We start from the raw sequence: 27,599 nt of genomic DNA, 5'->3' as shown, positions 1-27,599 counted from the left end.
GAGTTCCACACCGAGTTCAAAGGGCGCACCTCGGCCACATGCTCAGCCTCCTTTGAGAGCAATTTAATATAAGTATTTGTCCTCAGACCTTTGCCGAGGACTAGTATTCTTCTTTGTTCCTTATCTTTTTCTCCTTCTTCAACTGTGCTAGGTTATTTGATTCAAGTTCCCTCCTTTACAACTTCATTGTATTATGTCAACTCATTAGTAGCACTTACAAAATATATATATATATACATTATTCTAATAAATTTTTCTTAGCATTCTAGCTTTTTAGACTCATACTAATAATAACAATATAAAAAAATAAATATATTTTCATTTAATACATTATTAATAGCATAGAAAATAAATTTGTACATATGAAAGTGAGTGTTACAAGTATAGTCTAAATTTTGTAAGAGAAAGAGAAGAGAGGAAAAAAAACTCAATTAAGTTTTCCAATAATTTTGAATTAAAAAAGTCTAACAACTTGTTTAAATCAAATAAAACTACAAATTTTAACCAAAAAAACTCATTTTAAACTCTCATGTCTATGTATCGTATGTTTCATACGATTCACCGATACAATACGATTCATACAATACATACTTATATATCAGACAATTCATGAGCATTTACAATACGCTCTTACAATACGAAAATTTTTGAACACGATACATATCACAGTGTACCATACTAACAGGTGGCATTTAAACCTTTGGGCTTGATTACTTGAAAGGGATGACTTTAAATAGTAAGTACACGTTTATTCAGCAAAAAAAAAAAAAGTACACGTGGAAGGACAAACCCACGAGCCACAACAATATTGTTGTTTGGGAATACTGTAGATGTACACGGAGTCTGATGTTACATCTGCATCAATATGGTTATTTCATATTTGTTACTACGATTGATTTGACCCCACAAGCCACAACAATTATGACTTATTATGACGCAGCGCTGTCGTTGTAGGAGTTGACAAGAGAATGGGGAAGATTAATGCCAAATGAGTGGCAACGCCTTCACAATTCTGGCAACCTCTTTGTCAAAGAGAAACAAATCTTCTGGTGAGTGGCAATGCCTTTACAATTCTGGCAAGCTCCTTGTCAAAGAGAAACAAATGTTCTGGTAAGTGTAGATGCAGAGGCAAATCCACTTTCACACTCAACTAATATTCAAGATGTGATTGCTGCTTAATAATTTTTGAGTGTGAGACTGTTAGAGATTTGCTTATTTTATTAAAATTGAAATTTTTTTTGCTAAGAGTATCGTAGAAAAAAATAAAAGTTAGCTAAAATAGTATAGTAAGATCCATAAATAGTACCAATAAATACAATGAGGTCTATAAATAGTAGCAAAAATAAGCTAAATGGTAAAATAAGCTGATTTTTTAAGTTAGAGTCAAACACACACTAAGTGGCAGCCCGGGTGAAATTAAAGTTGTTTCTATCATAAGCTAAAATTTATTAAAATATAAAATTATATGTGAGTTTGGAGTCGGTAACTTGGTATACCATATATGTAATCACCTTCTCACGTAGGGTACATAGGATATATTGGATCATTTTTTATTTATTTATAAGATTGTTGATTTTTTAGTAGAGTTTTAAAATGGTGAATGATGGATATATTATAGGAAATTAAATTATTTTTGTGATTATGTAAACAATAACAACATCCAAATTTAATCATAAACAAGAACACAAACAGATTCAATAAATAGATTTTGTAAATAAGATATTAAAAATATAATTAAATAACTCATAGACCAAGTGTCTGGTTGGGAAGCTTTTTGCTAAAAGTACGGAAAATAAAAACTAAAAATTAAATGAAAATAGTAGTGGACTCATAAGGGACGCATAAATAGTAGGGGTAATAAAAACAATAAGTTGGCTTATAATTAGTACCCAATCGCACACTAAATACTTAAAAAATGAATGATACAAAACTGATCAAATCTGGTGTTTGAGACAATCTCCTTTAGACAAATTTCACCCCTCACATTATTGCATCAGTCATGCTTTGAGACTAATGGATGTTTGCCTCTTGGGATACAATGGTCAACAATATTTATAGGGTTATGCTAATGAGTGCCCGTGCCTTTAGGGCAATGATTAACAATTCATTTTTAAAAAGTTTTGACACCACTTTTATAGGAAATGAAAAAAACTGTCAAAACATTAATTTTTTTTTTTCCCCCATAAAAACTTTCTTTAAATGAATTATTAACCAATGTCTTAAAGGCATCTGTTAGCATTTTCCGTATTTATATATATATATATATATATATATATAAACTACAATTTCCATGTACAACGAACATAATTATGTCTCTTTCTCTCTCTCTCTTTGATTCTATGCACCAAAATATATTTTATGGGAAAAAACTTACTTTTTGGAAAAATCAACGTTTATGAATGAGAGATTCTTTGTTTATATTGTGCCATATGAACTAACATACTATTCCGTAATAAAAATAAATATTGCGCAATAAACATACACTTAAAATAAAAATAAATAATTATTTAATATTGAACCGCTCATATGGGCTCAAGCTCATAAGTATATTTATTTATAAAAACCCAGTTTCATCTAACGAGGTACTCATGGATTTTTATCACTTTAAAGTTCAAAGTATGTTTAAGTTGAAATAGTAATACTCAAATTTTCAATTACTTATTAATAGTCTTTCACAACTCAACACTTGCAAACGACCATTTTTTTTAAAAAAAGGGACTACTCTTTACAAATTTTACGGGGTTAAACTCAAAATATATGTTCCAATAGGCTCACTTAGTCCCTTAGATATAAATATATACATTTTTTTCATTTGTTAAAGTGACTATCCTAACTCAGAGAGCCATTGTAGTGCTGCAAACCATTATTTTATAATTCTTCCTACGGCCATAAGATAGAAACCTTATATAATTCAACAAAGTGGGGAACTCGATTTGTTGAGCTCCACACTAAACCTATACTACACTGATTTATGTATTTACACACATAATCGATCAACGAAAACCACGCAACCTTAGTCAATCAATGCCAAAAATTGATAAGAATAGCAAACTCTGCTTTGGGGAGAATGTTAATTCCTTTTTAGATAGTTGGGTGACCACATTCCAATAAATTAATAAAGTTTTTTTTTTTTTTAATTTTGATAATAGCCAATTTAGAGCATTCATATCCAGCTCGACCTAATTTCTCTATTTCATTGAAAAGTCATTTCTTCTAATTTACAACTTTTTTCTAAAACAATTCCCTATGTCCAATTAAACTAATATATTTTTTATTGGACAAAGTTTTTAAAATTTCTTCTAATCCATTATCTAACAATTGATAAAACTATCTATATGTACAAAAAGTATACTTGGATGGTTTTATCCAGCACCGCATGGTAGATTTAAGGAATATTCATCCAAATTGGTTTGGAGGTAAATATTTTCATTTCTGACCCACAAGGGCAAAAAAAAAACCTTAGCAAATCAACCCAATTCATAGCGCTACCCGACCCCAAGCTGTCATCACGAGCCACCAAATCAAAATAAAGGAGAGATCATGTCAACAACCGTGACCATCTCAACCCTCATCGCGCAAACCTCTAGCCATTGCATGACCCACAAAGAAAGCCAATCAATCCATCAGTGAGTACAAAAGCGACAGCGGAAAGAGAGTGTGAGAGAGCAGAGATAGTGCCAGAGCGAAAAATATAAATATATATATATATATATATATGTATAATAAGCCCAAATATAGTGCTTCGGTATATTTAGACAATCAATGTAGTTTGTAAATTTAAATTATTTTTAACAATAATGCATGACTAGGTGTGGTAGCTTTTTTCTTTTCTTTTTTGTAATTTTTTACTACAATGTTGGCTAATTTAGCTCAAAATTAAGTAAATGAGAATGCTCTCTTGGGTCTTGATTCTATTTCACTAATTAAAATATAGTGTTTTATATATATATATATATATGAAATAGAATTATACTCTATCATAATGTAAGTGTATATGAGTGTGAAATTCTATTTTGAAGTGGCCATTATATTAAAAGTGCACGATAATGAAAATAAATTATTTTGATGAAGAATGAATGATGTGCTAAGTTCATAAAAATAATTGATATAATTATTTTTTGTTTTTTTTAGAAGATTAGTACTATCATACTTGACATTGTATTTATTAGATGATAAATTTTTTTTCCTTTGTTTTCTTCCGCACATATGAAATAAATGCTTTATGCTTATAGCCAAAATAAATAAATGCCTTTTTTTTCAATAATAGTGGGTACTGGCTAAATTAATTACAGCATAGTGGGATCCAATATTTATTTTGCATCTATTTTGTTGGACCTCCACCTAGTGACTCATCTAAGTACAACTTTTATGCTATGATTGGAAGTTTGGAGAGAGAAAAGACTAGCAGAGAATAGTTATCCTCCACTTTATTTGAATGTTTTTAAAATTAAGTAAAGGGGAGGGAAATAATTAATATTTTTATAATTTGTAATTTTTTTAATATAGTAAGAGTAAATTTGATAATTTATTTAGTCAAGTATTTTTATACTCTACTCTCCCTTTAAATCTCTCCAATTTTGGGAAATTAAAAATGAGGAGTTAGAAGTAGTTAGAACCCTTCCAAATCTTTCTCCCTCCTCCCTTAAAAAACATCCAAACAAAGTAATTTAACTTACTCTCCCTCCCTCTAATCTACTCTCCTCTATTCCCCCTCCATTCAAATAAGCTATTAATATCATCTAAGTACTTCAAGCTAATAATCATCATTATGCCATTATATAACCTTCTGTTTTCATTAATGGGTACATTAATGATCAATTTTAGGAAATTTTTTTATAAAAAAATTAAAAAACTGTCCAAAAAGTTTACTTTTTTTATTTTCTCACAAATTTTTTTTTTTTTTTTAAAAGTATATTGATGTATGTTTTTAAAGCATATATTAGTAAAACCCTTCATTAATTTAACGGATATGGGTGCTATGAATCCGTTATATAATCAAACATCTAAAATTAGCCTTTTTTTTTAGTAAACATTAATACTTATTAGAACACACATAAAAAAAATAATAGTGTTTTAAATCGGATTTATAATACATTACATAATCAGAGTATAACTACAAAATGCCTTATCTAAAATTAGTGGGTAGTTCAGACTTTAGACAAATATGGATCCGATCCCTCTTCCTTTTTGTAATTCCTTGTTTTGCTCTTCAATAAAATATTTATTCAGGAAAAAAATTAAAATAATGGCACAAAATTAATCATCAAATCTTTTCTGTTATGCTTGTTTCTGACTTTAACCGAGTTTCATTTGTCTCCTTGGGGTGCACAGCAGACAATCGTGACCTTGGACACCGTTTTTTATAAATGTGAATGGTTGGACCAAACCACCACCATTCGTTGTCTTAACAAAACTTGAAAAGCATAGGAGGTTTGACTTAAATGCAGTTTAACAAATGTTTCAAGTCGCTTTCTTCTCATTGCACCGCGGGATTATAGTCAATATTTTATTTTTTCAAATAAACAAATTCAAAGTTCCAACTTCCAAAAAAAACCCTTTGTTCAACTGCGGAGGCGGAGCCTCCGCAGTTGAACAAAGGGTTTTTTTTTGGAAGTTGGAACTTTTAAAGTGATTCATAATCTTTCTTTTTTTTTTCTTTTTTTTTTTAAATTTTAGAAAACATAAAATCATCACTTTAAAAAAGAACGAAAAAATGTGTGAAGTACCCTTATACACTACTTGGTTATAAGTTACTAGCCTCATCGCACGAGCAAATGAGGTTTTTTATTTTTTAGAGATATTACGTCTACAACATTTTTACAATAAATCATAGGTGGTTAGTTGTTATTGGTTCAAATTTTAAATTAACGCTAAGATTACTTTTTTGCCCCAACAATAACAACTAGTAGTAACTTGCCACTTAAGATTTATTGTAAAAATGTTGTAGACATATCATTTCTCTTTATTTTTTATTTTTGGGGTTTACACGTTTTACCCATGGTAGTTTTTTTTTTTTTTTTTTTTTTTAAGAATAAATTGTATTAGTACTTGACTACTAATGTGAGATAAAAATACGGAGGTAGAAAAAAACAGTTTAGTGATTAAAAAAAATGGTAGGTTTGTGGGAAAAAAAATAGTTTTTTTTTTTTTTTCAAAATGAAGACGTATTAGGATGAATTTAAGCGTATTTTGGGCATCTATATTGAGGATCCTAAATAAGAGAAACCCCTTAAATAGTAATATAGATAACTAACTCCTATTGTTATTGTAAAAAAAAAACTCCTATTGCTATTTTTCGATCAATTGTAGCATGCTAAAAAGAATTACCATACTTTAATGGAAACTCTATGTTGGTTTCTTGAGTTCTCTTCGGTCTTTAATATGTTTTTGGATGTGAATTTTAGGATAATAATTCCAAATTCAAAATCGTTGTAGCCTTGTAGGTATTATTCAAAATTCCCTCTCTCTCTCCCCCCCCCCCCTCTCTCTCTCTCTCTCTCTCTTAGTTTTTCCTTTTTAAATTGATTATCAACATCATTTACTTTTGCCAATTGCCACTACTGCGATCCAATCAATGTGGTGTTGAGATTCCATTTTTTGTGTTTTATGATCAATTTGTAGCTGTGTCCAATATACTTTAGTTTAACAGTGTTATAAATTTATAATGCTCCTTTTTGTTATTATTTTTTAAAGAAAGTGTAAATATGCTCTTTGTTATAATAATTATAGAGATACGACATCCAATAATATTAAAATTATAATCAATAGACTATTGGAGAAAAACTACAATGTTGATGCATTTTGAAGCTGGTAGTTGTCGTGTGATGTTTAAGGGAAAAAAATTGCAAATCAAGCAAAGGAAAATGCTGATTCTCAACCAAAAAAAAAAAAAAAAAATGCTTGATAAATTGTTCTTTTAAGTGACTGATATTTTCATTGGGTCTCTTTTTATATATATATATATATATATGATGTTTTTTTTCATTAGACGGTATCTCAATATTAGAGCATGCTGCATGTCTTATGGTAGTGTTTACATAGGCATTTTAAAGAAAACAAATTTTTTCTTTTCTAAATTCACTTTATATTCTACTAATCACAATTTGCTATATATTTATTTATTTATTTATTTTTGTAAAATAACTAGTTTAAAATGGAAAAAAAAAAATTCATGTGACATACTATTTTTTTTTTGAGAAAAATGTAACATACTATAATATATAAAAATGTGAGACAAATCTTTTATATTTCATTTTGAATTTGAAATTTGAAAAAGATAAGGTCAATGACAGAGTTAAATCTAATAACCCGCCTCAAACTTAATTTTCATTTTGTCAAAAACCTTTAATTTTGGTGAGCGGGGTCCGTCAATCTATTATTGAATGGTAGCCGCTATCTATAGCGTTACTCTTGTAGGGTTTTATTTACGAGAAATGATATGTTCACAATATTTTCACAATATTTTTACAACAAATTTTAAATGACAGATTGTTATTGTTGGGGCAAAAAATAATTTTGGTGTTAGGTTCAAATTTGAATCAATAACAACTAACCACCTATAATTTGTTGTGAAAATATTATAAAAATGTTGTTGACGTAGCACCTCTCTTTATTTATTTGCCATCCTCCTCAATAAAGGAGCAGGAAAAGATCGTGAAGGACAGAACAATTACCAAAAAAAATGTTGTGAAAGTGCTTTATCAAGAATTATTATGTTGAATTTGTTGTTGCTGAAATTGAAAACTGAAAACTGAAAACTGAAAATACTGTAGCAAAATAATTTTTAAATGTGTAAATAGTACTGTGGGACCCATTTTTAATATTTTTTAATACATGAACAATGTATGCACAGTGCATAAACAGTGCATACACTGTTCATAACAGTAAATGCTGTCTCCCAAAGTCAACAAAAAAAAAAAAGGAAAACGTAAAACTTTGAAAACGCAGACCCCGGATTCAGTGGAATCCAAACGGCCTCATAATGTGGTTGTTATAAAAAAAATAAAAAGAAGAATTATTTTGCAGCAAATAATATGTGAACCATTTTTTTTTTTTTTTTGATAATCCAATAATTATCTTCAAATCAATTTTTTTTTTTAAAACATCCTCAAGTTTATCCCCAAAAAAAACTAAATAGATATATATTACAATTTCTTTAAATTGTTTTTAACTTCTTTTTAAAAATTAAAAACAAAAAACCTAAAGAAAAAAAAAAAAAACCCTCGTTTTTATCCCAAAAAACCCATGTTTGTTGTTGTTGTTGTTTTTTAAAAAAAAATCATCCTCACGTTTATCTTCACATCAAATTTTTTTTTTTTAAAAAATCATCAAGTTTATCCAAAAAAAAAAAAAAAATCCTCTAGGCTCCCTAATTAATTGCTCCGTTCCTCACCCTTGAAAATAGGTCACACAAATCCATTGTAAAATTCAAAACACACTATTATCCATATTGGCAAATGGCAACCCACTTTTGATATTTTTCATTTTAAAAAAACAAACAACCACACAAACATGTTTAATTAGTCTCCCACTCCAAAACAAAAACCTCCCTCTAACATAACCTCCTACCACTCTTAACTGGTTATGCTTATCAGTTATCACACCACATCTAATGTGGTGCTTGGTACGAGGGAATCCACATTACTCCTGGCATCCAGATTCCTAGGAATATGATTCCTTGCAATCTGGATGCCTAGGAATGTAGCTATTCCTATATTTGGTTTCATTGGGAATCTCTTAAGATTCGTAGGAATGTGAAATGATAATGTTTAGTTTATTCCTAGGAATTTTAAATGAATTATTTATTTTTCCCATTCTATCCTTTGATTTGAATGTGAACTACCAAGTCCTTTAAAAAAAAAAATTCCTCTAAATAAATAGTGAAAAAAAAAAAATATATATATATATATATAAACTATTAATAATTTGTTGAACAACACACACAACAGCAAAAGTGAATACCTAGTAATAATGGAGGGTCCCCTTCAAACTTTTTTTTTTTTTTGTTGTTCACACGTGAAACCTAAATAGAACTTTGTTAAAGAATATATCAACAAAGTTGTCTATCCTGTTTATGTTATTTTGGCGGAAAAAGATAAAGACAAGGGAAAAGATATTGATGATTTGTTTTATATTTTATCTTAATTGCTTAAATGATAAAGTAAAATGGTTAATATTGTCAATTTATAAAAAATACTATTTACTTTATGCTTGGGAATCTGGATACCCTTCTGTTTTAAAGTTAATCCACATTCTTACTGAGAGAGTTTTAAAGGGGGAATTTAAATTCCCCTAGCATCTGATTCTCTGGCGTGATTTGCAACCAAACATGAGAATCTTTAAACATTCCTGAGAATTCTAAAACATTACCCTGTACCAAATGCCAAATAAATGTTTCCAACCACCATGAGTCTCTTAAGCAAAAGCCTATTTCCAGAACTATTTTCACATTTCAATTTGGTGATTGTGCTGCCCAAACCAAAGCAAAACAAAAACCAGCAAATGGAACAGTTGTTTGTAGTGGAAGCCCTTAACAAGTGTAGCAATAAAAAGTTGTTCAAGAATGGAGGTTGAAACCTATGCGAGTAATGCCCAATTTTCTTGATGAATTCTTTAGCCTTTTTTTTTTTTTGGTCTTCAAGGGAGTGTTAATCAAACATAGAAAGTTGTATTGTGTTATTAGTAGTTTAACACCGATGTTAATTGGATGTAATTTTAGAAGTTGAAATCTTTGGTTAAAAATTCTTCTTTCTGAAACCAAATTCAATAAGCTAGCTGTTGAAACCATCTTAATCTATAGACCAAAAATCTATTTTGAAAAACGCTTTTGCAAATATTACAATTTTTATTAAAAATTTGTACCATGATTTTATGTAACTTTCATTTATATTTTTTATATGCCCAATTAGTTTTTTGACTTGAATGGCCAAATTTTGTTGAATTTTCACTTGGCAACAAGTTTTTTTTAATCATAAAACATTAAAAAATTAATATGAAATTACTAAGGCTATACATTTCTTCTTCACTGCAGTCATATTAATTTGTAGCGTAAGGATCCTTCACCTAAGGCTATACATTTCTTCTTCTTCTTCTTCTTCTTCTTTTGTGAAGACATCTAAGGCTATACACGTTTTGTAGGGATCAACTTACTTATGGGGGTGTCTACAAAAGAATTTATCATGAATTTATTCATTATAATAATTCATTATGCTAATGTTATATTTGATTGTGGTTCTTTTTCCCAGTATTATGGTGGTGACTGGTGAGGGAGATTTAAGGGAGATGGAGGACACTGTACACAGGTTCGGCTAAAAGGATTTGAGGCATGGAATAATATGTTAATTTTGCGAGTGTGTAGTGAGTGGTGAATAAGTATGTTGCTCTTCAAGATGCATGTACATGTTGTCTACTAAGGCAAAATTATCCCTTGCTTCATGATATAGAAGTTAATTGCAGATGTACATTTTTTTGTTTGATAAAAAGTAAGAAACATGTGAGTTAAATTAGAGATAGAAATTTATATAGAAGGTGTTTAATTTAGACAAAAAAGAGATGAGGCTTTTTTTTTTTTTTTTTTTTTTTTAGTGTTATAATTTTTCACTCGTTCTAATTTGAGATTTACCTTTTTTTTCCACAGAAATTGTGCATTTAAGACTACTAATATAGCTGGAAGGGTCATAAGGTTAGCTACAAAAAATGAATATCGAAATAACATTGAAATCATATGTTCATGTGTGGATTTGTTCATTTTTTGTAGCTAACCTTATGACCCTTCTTGCAATATTAGTAGTCTTAAATGCACATTTTCTATGGAAAAAAAATGTAAATCTCAAATTAGAATGAGTGAAAAATTATAACACTAAACAAAACAAAAAAAGCCTCATCGCACATGCAAAGCACGTGTGATAAGGCTAGTAATAATATTTTTTTTTTTGAGAAACAATAATTATAATAATAAAGGAGAGATAATTTGAATTCGGAATATTTTCCTAGATATAGTATAAAAAGATTTTGTATGTGTGTAAAAATTACTACCTACTGTTATGTTTCACATTTATTAGATTTCAATACCGCTAATATGGTATCATTGATACCAAATACTTTCTTTTAAATTATGAAACTCTTGACAAGATTTGAACAACTGAACTCATGCCCTCACATGGGAAAAAAATATTTATATATTTATACGTAAAAATAATAATAATATTTAAAGTAAGAACTTATTAATAGTGTAATTTGTATTATTTATCTTCTATTATGATTTTTAACTTATGATGCGAGTTTTGAGGCATCTTGTTTTTATAAATTTTATGAGGAAAAATACCCTAATGGGTGGCTAGTACTTCTAAACATTAATTGTTTAGGGTAAAATATCATTTTCGTCCTTAAACTTTTATAAAAGTTTTTTTTTTGTCCCTAAACTTTCAAAAGTTCATTTTTCGTTACAAAACATTTTATTTTTCATCCTTCCGTTTATATCAATTAGTTTATGTCCTATGTGGCCTAACAAAGTGATGATGTGATATCTAACTTGGGCCAAATTATTTTATTTATAAAATTATGGACACACAACAAAGAGTTATTGGCACACATGGATTAAAATTAAAAAATATATATAATAAGTCAGATTTTAATGTAAGAATTTATCAAGATTTAAAATAAAAATTCAAAACACCAAAAATATCAAAATCCCTAATTTAAGCCGACTATTCATCTCCTCCAATCTCTCGCTGTCGGCATTGATTCAAGCTCTATACTTTGGTAACCACCACCCACCCATGTCCTCATTCGTTTCATTTCAATCCATCCAAACGTTCATCCTTTTTTGCAATGATGACAAGCACTAGTGAAACAAGAAGGAGAGCACTGGAGAAAGAAGAAGGAGATGATGACAATGACAACAAAGTAGTGGGTTTCTTAACAACCAATAAACAATGGCTTTTACGAATTACAAAGACTTTTATCATTGTCCATAAAAATCTGCCCTCACTTGCACACTTGTCCATGCCACAAGAAGATCTAGTATTTTTCTCAAAAAAAAATAGAAGGAAAAAAAAAAAAAAAAAAAAAAAACCTTCCTCTGTTCACGCCTAACAATATATAACAACCTAAAGATCAGGGACGGAGCCATTCTTTGGCTTTGGGGGGCAGTGGCCCCCCCTAAAATTTGGGAAAAAAAATTTAGTATATAAGCCCAAGAAAACCCAAGAAAATAAGCCCCATAACAAAATCAACAATAAGGGAAGTTACAAAATTTAGCCTAATCTACCAATTTTACCAAAATAAAAAAAAAATAAAAAATAAAAAAACCAGCCCTTAAAAATTTTTGAAACAAAAATATTATGTGAATTTAAAATTTTGATCCTTCCATCAAATTCCCAAAAAGAAGAAGAAGAAAAAAAACCCTAAATGAGAGAGACGCTGAACTGCAGTACAACTTGGTAGCAGATTAAGCACACTTCTAGCACAACACATATGACAAAGTTGCACTTCAGCCTCTAAATCTGGTATTTCTATCTCTCTCTCATTTGAGCAGGAGATCTCTATTTTTTCACTTTCTCAATTCCCCTTGTTAGAGATGGCAATTTTTCCCCGCCCCGCCTCTCCCCGCTTTGCCCCACGCGGGTTTTTCCCACCCCGCAAAGGCAATGGGGCGGGGATGGGGCAAGATTTTAGCCCCACACCATGGGACGGGACGGGGATGGGTTTAGACTTTTTAGACCCGTCCCTCCCCGTCCCCGCCCCGCCCCGCATTACTAAGGATTATAATTGTAAATTTTTCATACCCTAAAACCCTACTATTTAAACAAACATATTAATATTAGCATATTTTATTCTACCCAATGTGATTCTCTATCTTTATTTTGTTATGTGTTATAATATGAGATTTTTATTTTATTTTTATGATTGTCTTGTTAAACACTTGGATATATTGTTCAATTTTTTCTAAAAATTGATTTGATTTGATGGGATAAATTTGTAATTTCAAGTATATTTTTATTAATGAAATAAGTTTCATAAAAAAAATTGTACTAGTTGTAGGGCAAATTAACAAAAAGTAGAGTTTTACGGGGTAGGGCGGGGCTTCGCGAGGCCCCAAGGGACGTGGATGGGGTGAGAAAGTATTTCCCGTCATGCGGAGCAAGGCGGGGCGGGGATGGAGCAAGACAAAACCATGCGGGGCGGGGACGAAGACCCCATCCTTCGGCCCCGCCCCATTACCATCCCTACGGCCCTTGTACTATCTGAAATAGCGAAGAGAGGGGCAGAGAGCTTAATGCCTCTATCTTTCTCTCTTTATCTATTTCAATAATGACTCGTGTTGTGCAATGAGTCAGTACAAAGATATTTTCTCTACAATAAAAATAATAAAAAACTAGTGGATCAAATGGGTCCAAAATTACAGTTTGGATAAAAAATTTCACCTACGTTCCCGCAACTATTTAAGTATAGCAATAAATACATGAGGCGTGACCCAATTATGTTAGTGGGTGATTTTTGTTATTATAATATGTTTATATAAATTGAATTTGTTTTAGCCATAAATGATACAAAATAGATAAATGGTATAGTTAATAGATGTGTTTTTGTCTTTGTTGACAGTTTGTTAATACTAATTGAAATTTCATAACTTTCTCAATTTTTTTTCCTTGAAATTTCATAATAATTTTCATTTTATATAACAGCCCCCCCCCCCCCCCCCCCAAATTCAGGATCCTAGCTCCATCCCAGCTAAAGATCCAAAATTTAATCATACAAAAAAAACCTACAAAAAAAACCATCAAAACATCAAAAAATGAATGAAAGATCTAGGAAGTTTTGGTTGAACGTCATTAAAGATGGACAGCTTGAACTGTTTTTTTTTTCTTTTTTCTTTTTTCTTTTAAATGTTTTGGTGTTTTAAGTTTTTATTTTAAATCCTAATAAATTCTTAACATAAATACGAGCTGAAATTTATTTTTTATTGTTTTAAAATGCCTCATTAGTTTGAAAGGATGCCATATCACAAAATATTTAATCCATGTGTGCCAATAACTCTTTGCCATATGTCTATAATTTTATAAATAAAAGTATTTGGTCCAAGTTAGATATCACGTCATCATTCTGGTATGCCACATAGGACATAAATTAACGGTCATAGACAAAATGATGAAAAGTAAAATGTTTTGTAAAGTTTAGGGACAAAAAACAAACTTTTAAAAGTTCAAGGATGAAAAACAAACTTTTATAAAAGTTTAGGGACAAAAATGATACTTTACCCTCTTTTTTTAAAAGAAAATATAGCGTATGAAATGTGAAAGGCTCACGCATATGTGCTTCATGGGAATTTTTTTTCATTTAAAATTATTTTTGAAATATTTTAGTTAGTTGTCAGACTTCAAAACCATGTAGCAAACTAACATCTCATGTTTCTAAAACTCGAGTTCAAAGATGGAACTTGAGTTTTTAAAACTCGAGTTGCATGTGTAGGCAAATTGATGTGGAAAAAAATCCACGTGAAAATCGAGTATTTAAAACTCGATTTCCGTTGTTCTTCTTATTCTTCACCTGGTCCGTTCTTCCTCTCTGTTTTTCTTGGTTCTTCTTCTGCAGGTTCCTTTCTTTTTTGTGCTTGGGTTCTTAGTGTTCTTCCATGGGTTGCTTTCTTCTTCATGTTCTTTCTATTCTCATGGGGACTGTTCTTCTTCTTCCTCTGTGGGTCACTTCATCTTCTTTTCTTCTTCAATTTTAGATCTTCTTCTTTCTTCTTCAGATTCTTTTTCTTATTCTATGAAACTCGAGTCTTTAAGACTCGAGTTTTATGTGGCAAAAACATCTCCATGTTAGCAATCAATCTCGAGTCTTTGAGGCTTGATTTCTTCACCAAACTCGACTTTCGAAAACTCGAAATGCTAGTTTCCTAAATGGTTTCAAAACCTTACTAACTAACGATATTCTATCTCCTCACTATGCTAGTGTGCAAATTCCCTCTGCTTCATGGGGATGGAGGACACGCTTTTGGGCATTTAACTGTACATCGTTTTTACCTTTTCCTTTTTGTCATTTGGTCTTTAATTAGTTGAAGTCTTGGCTGGCCACTGTCCATCTACAACAGTACAACCGGATTTCAAAAAGAGACAAGAAAGAGAAAAAGAAGTCCATCCATAGATCATTAAATCTAGAGAACAAAAGAAAAAAGAAGTGAATTGAAATTATAGATTTGAATTTTTTTTGAATTGTTAATTTTTTTTTTAAACACAGTAGCAAACATAACCTTTTTCTTAATTTTTAAAATTATATATATATATATTAGTCTCTAAGCACACACGTTGCGCATGCTCAGGAGCTCTTCTATTTTTTTTTTTTTTTTTGTAAAAGTTAATAATTTTCATTTATTATAAAAAAAATTTTAAAAAAGCTAAATTTTAGGGAATAAAAAGATGAATGTAAAGGAAAAAAAAATCCTAAATTAGTTCTCTTTTTGAATTCAAAATAAATTTTGTTATTTGACATTTATAACCCTATTTCTGAAAGTAGTTACCCTTCATAATGTGGGTATTTTTGAATCATATAGAAGTTTAGTTCAAAGAGAAGAATCTTCTTTTATATATATAAATTTATCTTTAACATCACTTTAATTTTTAATTTTTAAAATTGATACATGTAAATTATACACTTTTTCTTCTTAACTAGACTTACTATTTTTTTTTTTTTTTTTTTATAGAATGTGCTATTATGAATTTATGAGAGCTATTATTACAAGGAAGGAAGAAATATAAAGTCTCTATACTTCTAGATTATTGAATTAAAGAAAATTTATATACACAACTTTTGTACTACAATTTCTAAAAGTAGTTACCCTTCATAATGTGGATATTTTTGAATCATATAGAAGTCTAGTTCAAAGAGAAGAATCTTCTTTTATATATATAAATTTATCTTTAACATCACTTTAATTTTTAATTTTTAAAATTGATACATGTAAATTATACACTTTTTCTTCTTAACTAGACTTACTATTTTTATTATTTTTTAAAGAATGTGCTATTATGAAGTTATGAGAGATATTATTACAAAGAAGGAAGAAATATAAAGTCACTATACTTCTAGATTATTGAATTAAAGAAAATTTATATACACAACTGTGGGAGGACTTTCGTCTTGGCCCCCAATCAAGTATTGTGTACACTCATCCTTAGGCCAAAGGCTTATAAGGCATGAGTGGGAGGCGTCTCTCCTCGATGTGGAATTGAACAAATCCATGTGTAGTAGTGGTACACTCATTCTTAGGCCAAAGGCTATAAGGCATGAGTGGGAGGCGTCTCTCCTCGATGTGGGATTGAACAAATCCTTAAGGACTAAGGCTCAACGCTATTTCCAAAGAGGACAATACCTGATTGGGGGCCGAGACGAAAGTCCTCCCACAAACATGTGTAGTAGTGGTACACTCATCCTTAGGCCAAAGGCTTATAAGGCATGAGTAGAAGAGGTCTTTCCCCGATGTGGGATTGAACAAATTCTTGAGGACTAAGGCTCAACACCATTTCCAAAAAGGACAATGCCTGATTGGGGGCCGAGACGAAAGTCCTCCCACAACAACTTTTGTACCACAATTTTAATTTGGTAGTGATTGATGAGTCCATATACAAATAATAGGGCAGCCACAAACAATGTGTTATACCAAAATTGTGACAAAAAAGTGGCACAAAATGTTGTGATCTAGGAGAACTTATTGGATAGGGAAATGCTAACGAGTGCCCTTATGGTACTGGTTAAGAATTCAGTTAAAGAAAATTTTATAGAAAAAGGAAAAAAAAAAAACAATTAATGTTTTGACAACTTTTTTCATTTCTAATAAAAGTAATGTCAAAACTTTTTTTAATTGGATTTTTAACCAATGCCTTAATGACACTCATTAACATAATCCTATTGGATAATTGATTCTAGAAAAAAAATAAATAAATAACGATCAGTGAATAATGTGAACTCCAGTAAAATATAATTACAAGTTGAAATCTAAGCATGTCGTGCAGGAAAAATTATAAAATTTCTAGAAATATCATAAAATGAGTTTACTTTCCGTTATTATTGTGTACTGTACATAACGAGAAATAAATACTTGCTCTACTTAGATAGAATATTCTCTAATTACCTGCAGTGAAATTTGGTGTGGACTAATGAGGTGTCTAATAACTAAATCCAAGAAATATTAGAGACACATAAAATGATACCATTTGTACCAAAACTTGTCCGTCTAACAATGAATTGTGAATGGTAAAGATTTGAGGTGTTGAAATGTTGTTGTCTAAGTCTGACAGCGAGACCAGGCCAGTAACAAAGTTTCACCACTATAAATAAAAAAAGAGAACCTACGCAAAATCCTCGACTTATAGCTCCTTTTCTCTCACAACGTGTTAGCCATACCGAACAGAAAGTTCGGCCAGAGAATTCTTTCTTTAATTTCTACGCAATGCCATTCTCGTGACGTTGACGATTCGACTGAGGAAACTTTAAAAAACGCAAACAAACAACCAAAGAGAAACGCACGCCCTCGCTTCTCTCACCCATCTCCTATCCTACGTTATTTTTCATTGCCAAAAACATCAGAAATATATATATATATATATATTTTTTTTTTTTTTGTTGTAAAAATCTGAGTTTTTGAGTTTGAACTTTGAACTTTGAAGCTTGTGGGAGCTTTCACTCTTTCCTCCAGGTACGTTGTTTTTATCACTGATCGGCTTTAATTTTATTTTTAGATTAAAAAAAAAAGGCACAGATATAAGTTTTTTTCTTAAATTGCATGCACATCTTCTGTTTCTAAATTTGGAATAGATGTAGATCTGTCAGCAACTTCTCTGTTCTTTGCTTTATTGATTTAAAAGGTTAAGTAGTTGTCTATTTATAGTTTAGATCTTTCTAGAATTATATCTTAATGAAACTTTCACTTTTTTTTTTCTTTTTTCTTTTTTTTGTGATTATATAACACGTTGGGAAGTTTCTTAAGCCTGACTGTTATTTTCTAATTTGGGTTTGAAAGAGTCAGTTTGAGTTTCTGATTGTCCAGTTGCCATTATTGCTAAATTTATGATTCAGAATTGCCAGGTCTCATTTGGAAAAATGATATGTGAGATCATTCTTTTTCATTTTTTGGACCTTTTAAAAGAGACAGCAGGCTTGAAAATGGCACTACTGCAATCTTCAAAATTTTCTGAGCTTAAAAGCTGAGAGCAATAGATGGATTAGATGAACATGTTAAAATAGAGTTAGTTGATCAAGTAAATTAGTAAAGGAACTAGTTTTCTTTTTCTTTTTCTTTTTTCTTTTTTTGGGGGGTCAAAAGAAGGAAGGAAAAAAGAGGGGCTGACTAAAACAATCTTCTATTAAAATTATCACAGCCGTTGGTTGCTATTGTGAGTATGGCTAGCACTAATAGAATGACTGGTCAAGAGAGATGGCTGGTAGGTCATGAACATCTTGCATCATTTCTTCTTCTTCTTCTTCTTCTTTTTTTATTTTTTTTAATTATTAAAATTTTATAATTTTGTTATTAAAGTAAAAAAATTTCGAATATTTCCTTAACCATGATTGATTATTTGCGTACTTGATTACTTTTGTTAATCAATAAAACTGATTACTAATCCATAAATAAATAAACCTTTTTAATAGATATTAACATTGTGGACTTTTCACAAGTTTGTTAATTGTTACTACCTACCTACCGATTCAATCAACACGGCATTGAATTTCTGATTCTGAAAAATAAATCTCATTTGAATTAAGTATTGCTACAGGCTATGGTTGGTGAAAATTTAGAATTTCATTGGATAAAACCTTTAAGTGTTTGGGAAAAGTCAATGGCCATTCTTAAAGATTTTTCCTTTTTTTTTTGGGGAGCTGTTGTTTTCAGAGAGTGGTTAGTTTATTGATGTGCTTTACAGGTTTAGTACTCCATCTATTTTAATATGTCTAATGCATTATTGCAAAAATAAAGTCAAAGATTGTATTGGAACTTTTATGCTTGTCTTACTTGAATGATATTTCCTGTAGGGGTGAACTTATTTGGCAATCAACATGTTTCTTTTGAGAAAGAATACTCAGACTCAAAGTCATCCAGAGGATCTCAGTTTGGAGAAAGATGCAAAGGTAAAAAAACTATGTGGACAGGCATTCTAGGGCAGAGGGCATTTTCTTTAGGACAAAATATGTGATATTTGCTCTCAATTTTATTGGTTGCAACCAACCTTGCAGTCTATTTTGATGCTTCTATTCATAATAGAGGGCAAAGTTTTCAGAACACGTTTAAAAAAGACATTTAATGAGCAAATGTCTTTAAACAGGTCAGTGAACTCAGGGCTGCTCTTGGACCTCTATCGGGACGTTGTTTAAAGTACTGCAATAATGCATGCCTGAGGAGATATTTAGAAGCTCGAAACTGGAATGTTGATAAGGCAAAGAAAATGTTGGAAGAAACACTCAAGTGGAGGGCCACTTATAAGCCTGAAGAAATTCGTTGGGTGAGTATGTAATAAATCATTGATTCATGTTATCAACAACATGCAAAATAAGTACCAGATATGCCCCACTTTTATGATTTTTTCTTTATATGTATTGATTAATTTTTCTTGGATTTGTTGGGATCTTTTTCCTTGTCTAATTGATAATCAATGCTAGGGTGTCCTAGCATATAAATTCTTGTCCTCTGTTTCCCATCATATATTTGGCATACAGAATTGCATTTTGAACATATGTTTGCACAAGTTATTCTTCACTTGTGTGCACTAGACATGGCTGTTTGTCTAATTGAGGCGTATCAATTTTGTGCTGGGACCAATCCCAGTACTTTTTCAGGTCTAATTCAAACCCTAATGCTTTGTTAAATTATTAGAAGCATTTGATTACTAGTTCAACAATGTTAGAAATGTCAATTTCAAAATGACTAAATTCAGATGAGGAAATAGTTTGGAGTTTTAAATTGTTGTAACCAGGCCAATAGATTACTATTCACATTTTGCATGACATGTATGCAATGACTGAGGCTATGAAATGTGGTACTCACTGATGTTAATAGTTTTCTTTTAGATTTGGAATTAGTAATTACATACACACCAATCTTGAATCCATAATCTCATCTTCCACCTTGTTTTTACAAGAAGATAAGGTTTCATTTGAGCTAGAGTTCATCGGTTAATGTTAATATTTTTAATAGGATTGCTTTATTTAAGTCTTTCCTTACTCTAGAAAGATGTCATTGTCCAGCATGAAATAGCCCATGAAGGTGAGACTGGGAAAGCGTTCAGATCAAACTTTCATGATATGCTTGGAAGGACCGTGCTTATAATGAGGCCAGGGATGCAGGTTGGTACTAGGATTTTCTTTCATAAGGTGTAGTACTTTCACTATGCTTTTGTGCATTAACCTATTATCCTTCTTCTTCTTTTTTCAATTGTCAGAACACCAATTCGCCAGAAGATAATGTTCGTCATATCGTCTATCTTTTAGAAAATTCTATACTTAACCTTCCTGAAGGACAAGGACAAATGTCCTGGTTGATAGACTTCACGGGGTTCTCATTGAGCACCAACATCTCAATCAAAGCAGCCCGTGATATTATTAACATTTTACAAAACCACTACCCTGAAAGGCTTGCTCTCGCATTACTTTACAATCCACCAAAAATTTTTCAGGCATTCTATAAGGTTTGATATCTTCAATTTGCTTTATCTTTACATGGATATTGTTGTTTCTTTGTTTAGATTGAACTTTGACAATCACTGGTTCTTTCTTTCAATAAAATACATAAATTACTCATTTAATCATGCAATGGAAGCAAGTTCATATAGAAAATTTCTTAATCAGGATTGGGGATAATGATACTCAAATTCATTAGCTTGTGTGTTAATTTTGTTGCTTTAGCTTGGCCTTGATTGCTCAATCTATGCACTTAGTCCCACAAAAGAGTTGTTTTACCAAAGATATCTGTTAAGCAATTATTTAATTTATTTTCACTACTTTGTTCTCTCTCTCTCTCTCTCTCATGCTGTCCAACAACTTACCACAACCCTCCTCCTTTTTCCCATCTCCTTTTATTGACTCATATAGTCTGGACTAGATATAATTCTGGATGTGAATCTGATAATTCATTTAATTTAAGATTTCCATGGCTTGCGGATATACTGTTGCAGCTTTAAGTACCTTATATTTTAGCAGCTAGATCTGTCATTGAAGAACTTTGTGGTGTTTTCAATTTTTTAGGCTGTCAAGTACTTCCTTGATCCAAAGACTGCTCAGAAGGTGAGTTTTGTGTACCCCAATAGTAAAAGTAGTGACAACTTCATGAAGACACTCTTCGATTTAGAAAATCTTCCATGTGAGTTTGGGGGAAAAGCCACTCTAAAATACGACCATGAGGAGTTCTCACGAATGATGGCTGAGGATGATGTAAAAACTGCCAAGCTCTGGGGATTTGATGAGAGGCCCCACCACATTATGAATGGGCACTCGGGAGCAGCAGTGGTGCAGGAGGCAATGCCCATTTCATCACCAGCTAGCTGAGTGAACATATCTAGTTCTAGTATTTAAGAAATTAAGATATGTATAATACGGCCTGACTAACTGAAGACATGCAAACTTCAGTACCAAATTCACGGACCCTTGTTCAGTTCCTCGTTGGGGTTAATAAACATTCATTTCTTCTACTTATTGCCAACTATGAGGGAACTCTTTGTCAGTTCCTCTCCATATCCTTGCCTTCCTACTTTATGAGCAAACAATATTCAAGTCATATATATAATTTTCTCTTTTGGTAAATAAGGGCTTTAATTAACAATGCATTAAGCATTAAAACTGTGGAAATGATAATATTTGAGAGATCCAAATAACTTGAAAAGTTCCACTTCAGAATATCAGATAGGCAAAAACATTGCTAACAAAATCCATTGGAGGCAACCCCTTGGGAATCTGTTTAAAGCTAGATCATGTTTTGGCCACGAAGGAGAAGAATTCAGTGGTTTTCTTAAGTTATAAAAACAAACCAAATCTCATAAAGATTGTGGTCAATCTCACCAACTTCGAATACTCGTTTGTCAATATGCACAAGAAATCTCTGAAGATCCTCCATCGGATGGGACATATTTGAGACTCATTGACATGCCCCCACAATGCAGTTCCCCGAGCCACGAAAGGCCCCGGCAAAAGTGTAGGCCCTTTAAGATTTTATTTGTTAGGGTAAATTTCACAAACATAGCCAGGTTTGGAGAAATATCAATCAAGTTCATAACATTTAGAAACTGCCCATCCCAGTCCTTATTCTCAAACAGCTTGTAACGCCCGTTACATCTCTCCTCTCTCTAAAGAAACAATTGAAGAACAATAACTTTCTCAATAAAACAAACAGAAGGCAAAAAAAAAAAAAAAAAAAAAAAAAAAGCCTGACCACTAACCCAGCAAATCCCACAAACCCAGTGACCACCGACCACAAGCAAAACCCACAAACCCACAAATACCATCAGCAAAACTCACAAAACCATTAGCAAAAACCCATCCACAAACCCAGAACAAGCAACCACAAACCACCGGCTTCAACAAATTCAAAAATCCAGCTAAACCCACAACAAAAAAATGGATAGCCACAGTGGCAAGCAAATGGATTCTGTGTAGTTGTGGTGCAAACACTTTCAGCATCTACTCCTCAGTTCTAAAATCAAGCCAAGGTTACGACAATCAACGCTCTACACAGTGGCATTCTTCAAGGACTTTGGCAGCAACGCTGGGGTCCTCGCTCGGCTCCTCTACTTCGCCGTAACACTCAAAAGACAACCTTAACTGGGGTTGGCGGGTGCGATCTAGAATTTCTTTGGGTAATTTATGATATGGGCTTCTATGGTGGGATTGATCAACGGCCACCGGTGGCATTGATGTGTTTGTTTATATTCTTGTCTAGAGAGAGAGAGGTGTAGAGAAGAGAGGTCAGACCGTCTGATGGAGAAAGATCAGGAACACAAAGAAGGATCTGGAGAGAAAGAGAGAAGGAGAGAGAGAGACTTGCACGTTTGAGAGAAGGAAAAATGAGTAACGGAGGGTTAACGGGTTAGGGTTAAAGTTGTCTTTAAGGACTAAATTGATAAATTTTGAAATATGTTGGAGTTGATTAGTGTTAGCCCAATCCTCAGGATATATTTGTGAAATTTACCCTCTTTGTTAATTTATAACACTAAATATAGATCGTGGGCGCCACTATATGCCAGAATTCAGGATAAATCATACAAAGTTTCTATTTGGCAATGATGCATAGGAAGTGCCAATTATCATGTTGGCCACTTTCAAGTTTCAACGCATGTGATGTGATACACGTAATGCCAATTATCAAATTGCTCAATCATGGAGGTGCATGGTGATCCCACATTTTGACTGTAAAATGTGGTTTTCAAAATTCACATGGGTGATATTTGAAAATTAGGCTTCGCAAAACTTGGATTACACGAGACGGTAGGTAAACTAAAGAATATGGGATAGTCTATTGAGACTCTATTCTGCTGGGGTGATTCGACTCTCCACCAGATTAATATTGAGAAAAGATTGACACGCAATATTGCTTACTGGATTCTAGTGAATTTTCAGAGTCATAACAAAACCTGCTACCTCCACTTTTCAAGGTTCTCTAAAATTGGTTTTAAATGCTGACTACTTTCAATGATTGCATGGTGATCCCACATTTTGACTGTAAAATGTGGTTTTCAAAATTCACATGGGTGATATTTGAAAATTTAGGCTTCGCAAAATTTGGATTACACGAGATGGTAGGTAAACTAAAGAATATGGGATAGTCTATTGAGACTCTATTCAGCTGGGGTGATTCAACTCTCCACCATATTAATGTTGAAAAGAGATTGACATGCAATATTGCTTACTGGATTCTAGTGAATTTCACGGTCATAACAAAACCTGCAACCTCCACTTTTCAAGGTTCTCTAAAATTGGTTTTAAATGCTGACTACTTTTACATAGTCTTTTAGTTGAATATTGCAAAAAATTGAGTTTATTGATAACATAGATACTGTTCAAAGTTATTTGAAAAATTGAGAAAAGAGAGTGAATTTCGGCAACACTATTGCCGAAATTGCAAGAAAAAGTATGAGAGAGAGGGAAGATAAGTGATGTGATGGAGGAGGGAGAAAAAATTAAATTTCGGTAATAAGATTATCAAAATTCTTGCTGCCCCAAGCTCTGCCTGTGAAGTACCCCAAGTGCTATGCTAGGTGGAGTGCTTGAAAGGGAATATGAATTGTGGCAACCAAGTTGCTGAAATTGTAGGGAAGGAGGAGAGAGAAAATATGAATAGTGGCAACCAAGTTGCCAAAATCTTGGGGAGAAATTAGAATAAAAAAAAAAAAAGTGGCAATTGATTTGTATCAATAGCATTGCCGAAATGAAGGGAAAAAAAATTGTGGCAATTGATTTGTGGCAATGAAATTGCCGAAATGGAAGGGGAAAAAAATGTGGTAATTGATTTGTGGCAATGTTGTTGCTGAAATGGAAGGAAAAGAAAAAAAAAAATTGTGGCAATGGAGTTGCCGAAAATTGGAGGAGAGAGAGAGAATTTTCTGAATAAAAAAATATATTTTAAATTTTTATTCTAAAAAGTACACATATTCTTATTCTTTCCGTAGTTTTTTTTTACCGAAGCAATTTGATTTGTGTATGTCATGTTCTTTCATTTCGTATTGTTAAAGTACCTTATGAAACAAATAATGATAGATTCAAGTACATTGATTTTAATTCTAAAAAAAAGTACATAGATTCTTATTAGATTCCTATCCATGCATGAAAGAAAATTATGGAAGAAAAAAATGATTGATGTGCACACTAAAAAAAAAAATAATAAAAAAAAAAAAACAAAGAAACTGAGATTCTTTACAGAGATTCTTTGCAGTGAATATATGTTTATAGTTAAGTAATTTATTTGTATCAGAGTGTCCCATTTTGGTCTGTGTTGTGTTGTATTTGGTCAATTGACGTATCTAATTATACAGTTTAAAATCTAAGAATTTAACTTAGATGAAACTTGCATCTTATTTAAACAGCACTAATATTACTGAAGTTTCCACGGTTCTTATTTTCTACTTTTTTTCCTCTAAAAATTCCATCAACCTTCTTCTCCACTCTTATTCCCCTCATAATTCTACCAATCATTTTCAATTCATGCGTGCCATACATTCTACAAACAACTATAAAGAACAACGCTTGCAAATATCTATCCGTTCTTTATCTCTTACAAGATAAGTTACATCTCTTAAGTAGTTACTTTTGTTTTTATAATATTCATGTTGATATGTTTTAGGGGCATAGCTAAGCATGAAAATCTTGCTTTTGTTAAATTATTTGTTCATGCAAATCTTGTTTTTGTATTATGTGTTTTGCAACATGAACTGATTTGTATGATTTGTTTTAAATTATTTATTCATGAATTCTTGCCTAAAATTTCATATAGCAAAAATATATTTCAAAATTGACATAAATTTTCCTTAAAGAAATACTTACTTTGTTAGCCTATAATATACACGTATGCTATAAGAGAACCCAAAAAAAAAAAGGGTTAGTATATGCTCATAAACCTTAAAATCTAAATTTTAGGTATAATAATAAAGAAAATTGTACGATATTAGAAATATTTATTATAGGGACATTAGGCCCAAGGGTCCATTATCTATTTGTATATTGGGCCTGTGGCCCAAGCCGAGGTCTAAAAGTTGTCCGAGGAAGAAAAATCTTTGATAGAAGAAACTGTGTTAGTAAACGAAGAAGTTGGTTTTGGTCATAATGGCCCGGGATGATTGTCCGAGGATGAATGCCTCCTCGGCTAATAGAGGCTGAGATCAAGAGGAGTGATCCATTGTTTAGGGAAACGTTCCAGGAAGTTTGGTCGGTATAGATAGGCATGGTAGAGACATAGGAAAGGGAGAAGTCCCAAAATATTTAAAGAGAAAGTTGTTGCTACCGCATTAAATGCACTGCAGCTAACTCTCTGGCCACATTAATGTAGAGATGATACCCGAACAGTGATTATCAACCTTATAGCTGCTACATAAAGACTTTTGGGAGGGGCTAATGGGACAAGTATCAACACCAACCATCAGGCATGCACGTGAAAGGTGGAGATGAGATGGGGAGACAGTATAAAAGAAGAAGGAGGCAATGAGAGAAGGGGATCGAAAAATCAAGAAAGAAATACTGTAGTAATCTAGAATTAGACTTATAACCATAGTTAAGAGCATTATATAAGAACCATTCTCCTCGAACTTTGCCGATGACATTTTTTCTTAAGTCTCAACTTTTATATTTTCACTCTTTTGTCTCTAACTTACTTAACTTATTGTTTGATTAACTAAAACCCAGTTTTCTAGCCCAGTTTTCTAACTCGTTCTCTATAAATTCATTATTTTGGGCTTTTTGGGCCTAAGTCCATTCATACTTTGGGCTAGGAACTCCTATTTGGTCCTTACATTTATCTATTATCGTATGGATGCATGAGAACATTATACAATCTGTCTTGTTCTAGAAGAAGCAAAATGAAAAGTTACATAAAATAATTAATGTAACCATAACAGATCCTTCTAAATGTTAATGTTATGCTAAATTACTTAAGTAAGAAAAGGGAAACAAAAAATAATTTTAACTACTATGATAGACAGTAATAAATTATCAATGAACCAATCATCTTTAATAGAATTCTCTCAACTCTAGCTATTTAAGCATTGAATATTTTTAATGGATTACCTTCTTGTATTGCATTTTAATGGTTGTGTAGTGTCAATATATTAATACTATTGTTATATTTTAGTGTAGATGGCAAAAAGTTGTTTATTTTTCTCATCCATTTCGGTGGAATAATTAAACATGGCGAAAATGAGATTTATTACAAAAGGCCACCTCCTTCTATGCTTCCATTAAGCTGAGGTGTTACATTTGAAGATCTATATGATAGAGTAGCATCCACGCTTCATATAAACAGAGAAGATTCAAAACTTACTATTTGGTATAGATTTCATTTTCAATGTTATCCACATCTTGTGATTTACTAGCAAGTTTTTGTAAAAGATGATAATGGTGTCAATGCAATATTCGATATGTTAGGCTGCCAATATGAATTTGTAGGTGCAGAGTTGTATGTGGGTGTAGAGCCCATAAAAATCCACCGAGATGTTTTTCCCATTCGATATGCCAACAAAGGTCCAAGTGCATCGTTTAGTTATTCACATGGCGGGCACTTTCATGATTCATATGCCACTTATACTGATCATTATTTTGAAAATGCGACTCATTCCCCAATCAACATTGGTGGTGCTGACTATCATGCTCCATATATCCATGTTGCAACTGAGGACCAACATGTTCCTTATCGACCAATGAACACCAGTGATACTGATTATGATAATCCAACTGAGCATATCGCACAAGAGACAACTTGTTTTGAGTTTGAAGCTCAGTATGACCAAACCGCCACTCAGAGAGCTGCTAATGATCCCAATGATACACACCACATAGCTACTACTACTGAAAATGCAATCCATACATTATTAGAAGGATACGGGCCATGGATAGTGTTGACCAACTTGATAACG

General features: G+C 31.8%; 1 protein-coding gene across 1 annotated transcript; it reads left to right on the top strand.

Annotated features, from left to right (window-relative positions):
* Positions 1-17,364: 17,364 nt before the first annotated feature.
* On the top strand, positions 17,365-21,681 carry LOC126732541 (CRAL-TRIO domain-containing protein C23B6.04c-like). Its single transcript, XM_050435458.1, has 6 exons — positions 17,365-17,695; positions 19,030-19,125; positions 19,320-19,496; positions 20,239-20,337; positions 20,433-20,678; positions 21,235-21,681. Exons 2-6 carry the CDS (start codon positions 19,054-19,056, stop codon positions 21,532-21,534), a joined length of 894 nt encoding a protein of 297 aa, XP_050291415.1. The 5' UTR covers positions 17,365-17,695; positions 19,030-19,053; the 3' UTR covers positions 21,535-21,681.
* The last annotated feature ends 5,918 nt before the right edge of the window (positions 21,682-27,599 follow it).

Source organism: Quercus robur, chromosome 6 (genome assembly GCF_932294415.1).
Source record: "Quercus robur chromosome 6, dhQueRobu3.1, whole genome shotgun sequence".
Classification (NCBI taxonomy): domain Eukaryota; kingdom Viridiplantae; phylum Streptophyta; class Magnoliopsida; order Fagales; family Fagaceae; genus Quercus; species Quercus robur.
The sequence above is the reverse complement of the archived record's forward strand: the minus strand, read 5'-3'. Positions and strand labels throughout refer to the sequence as shown.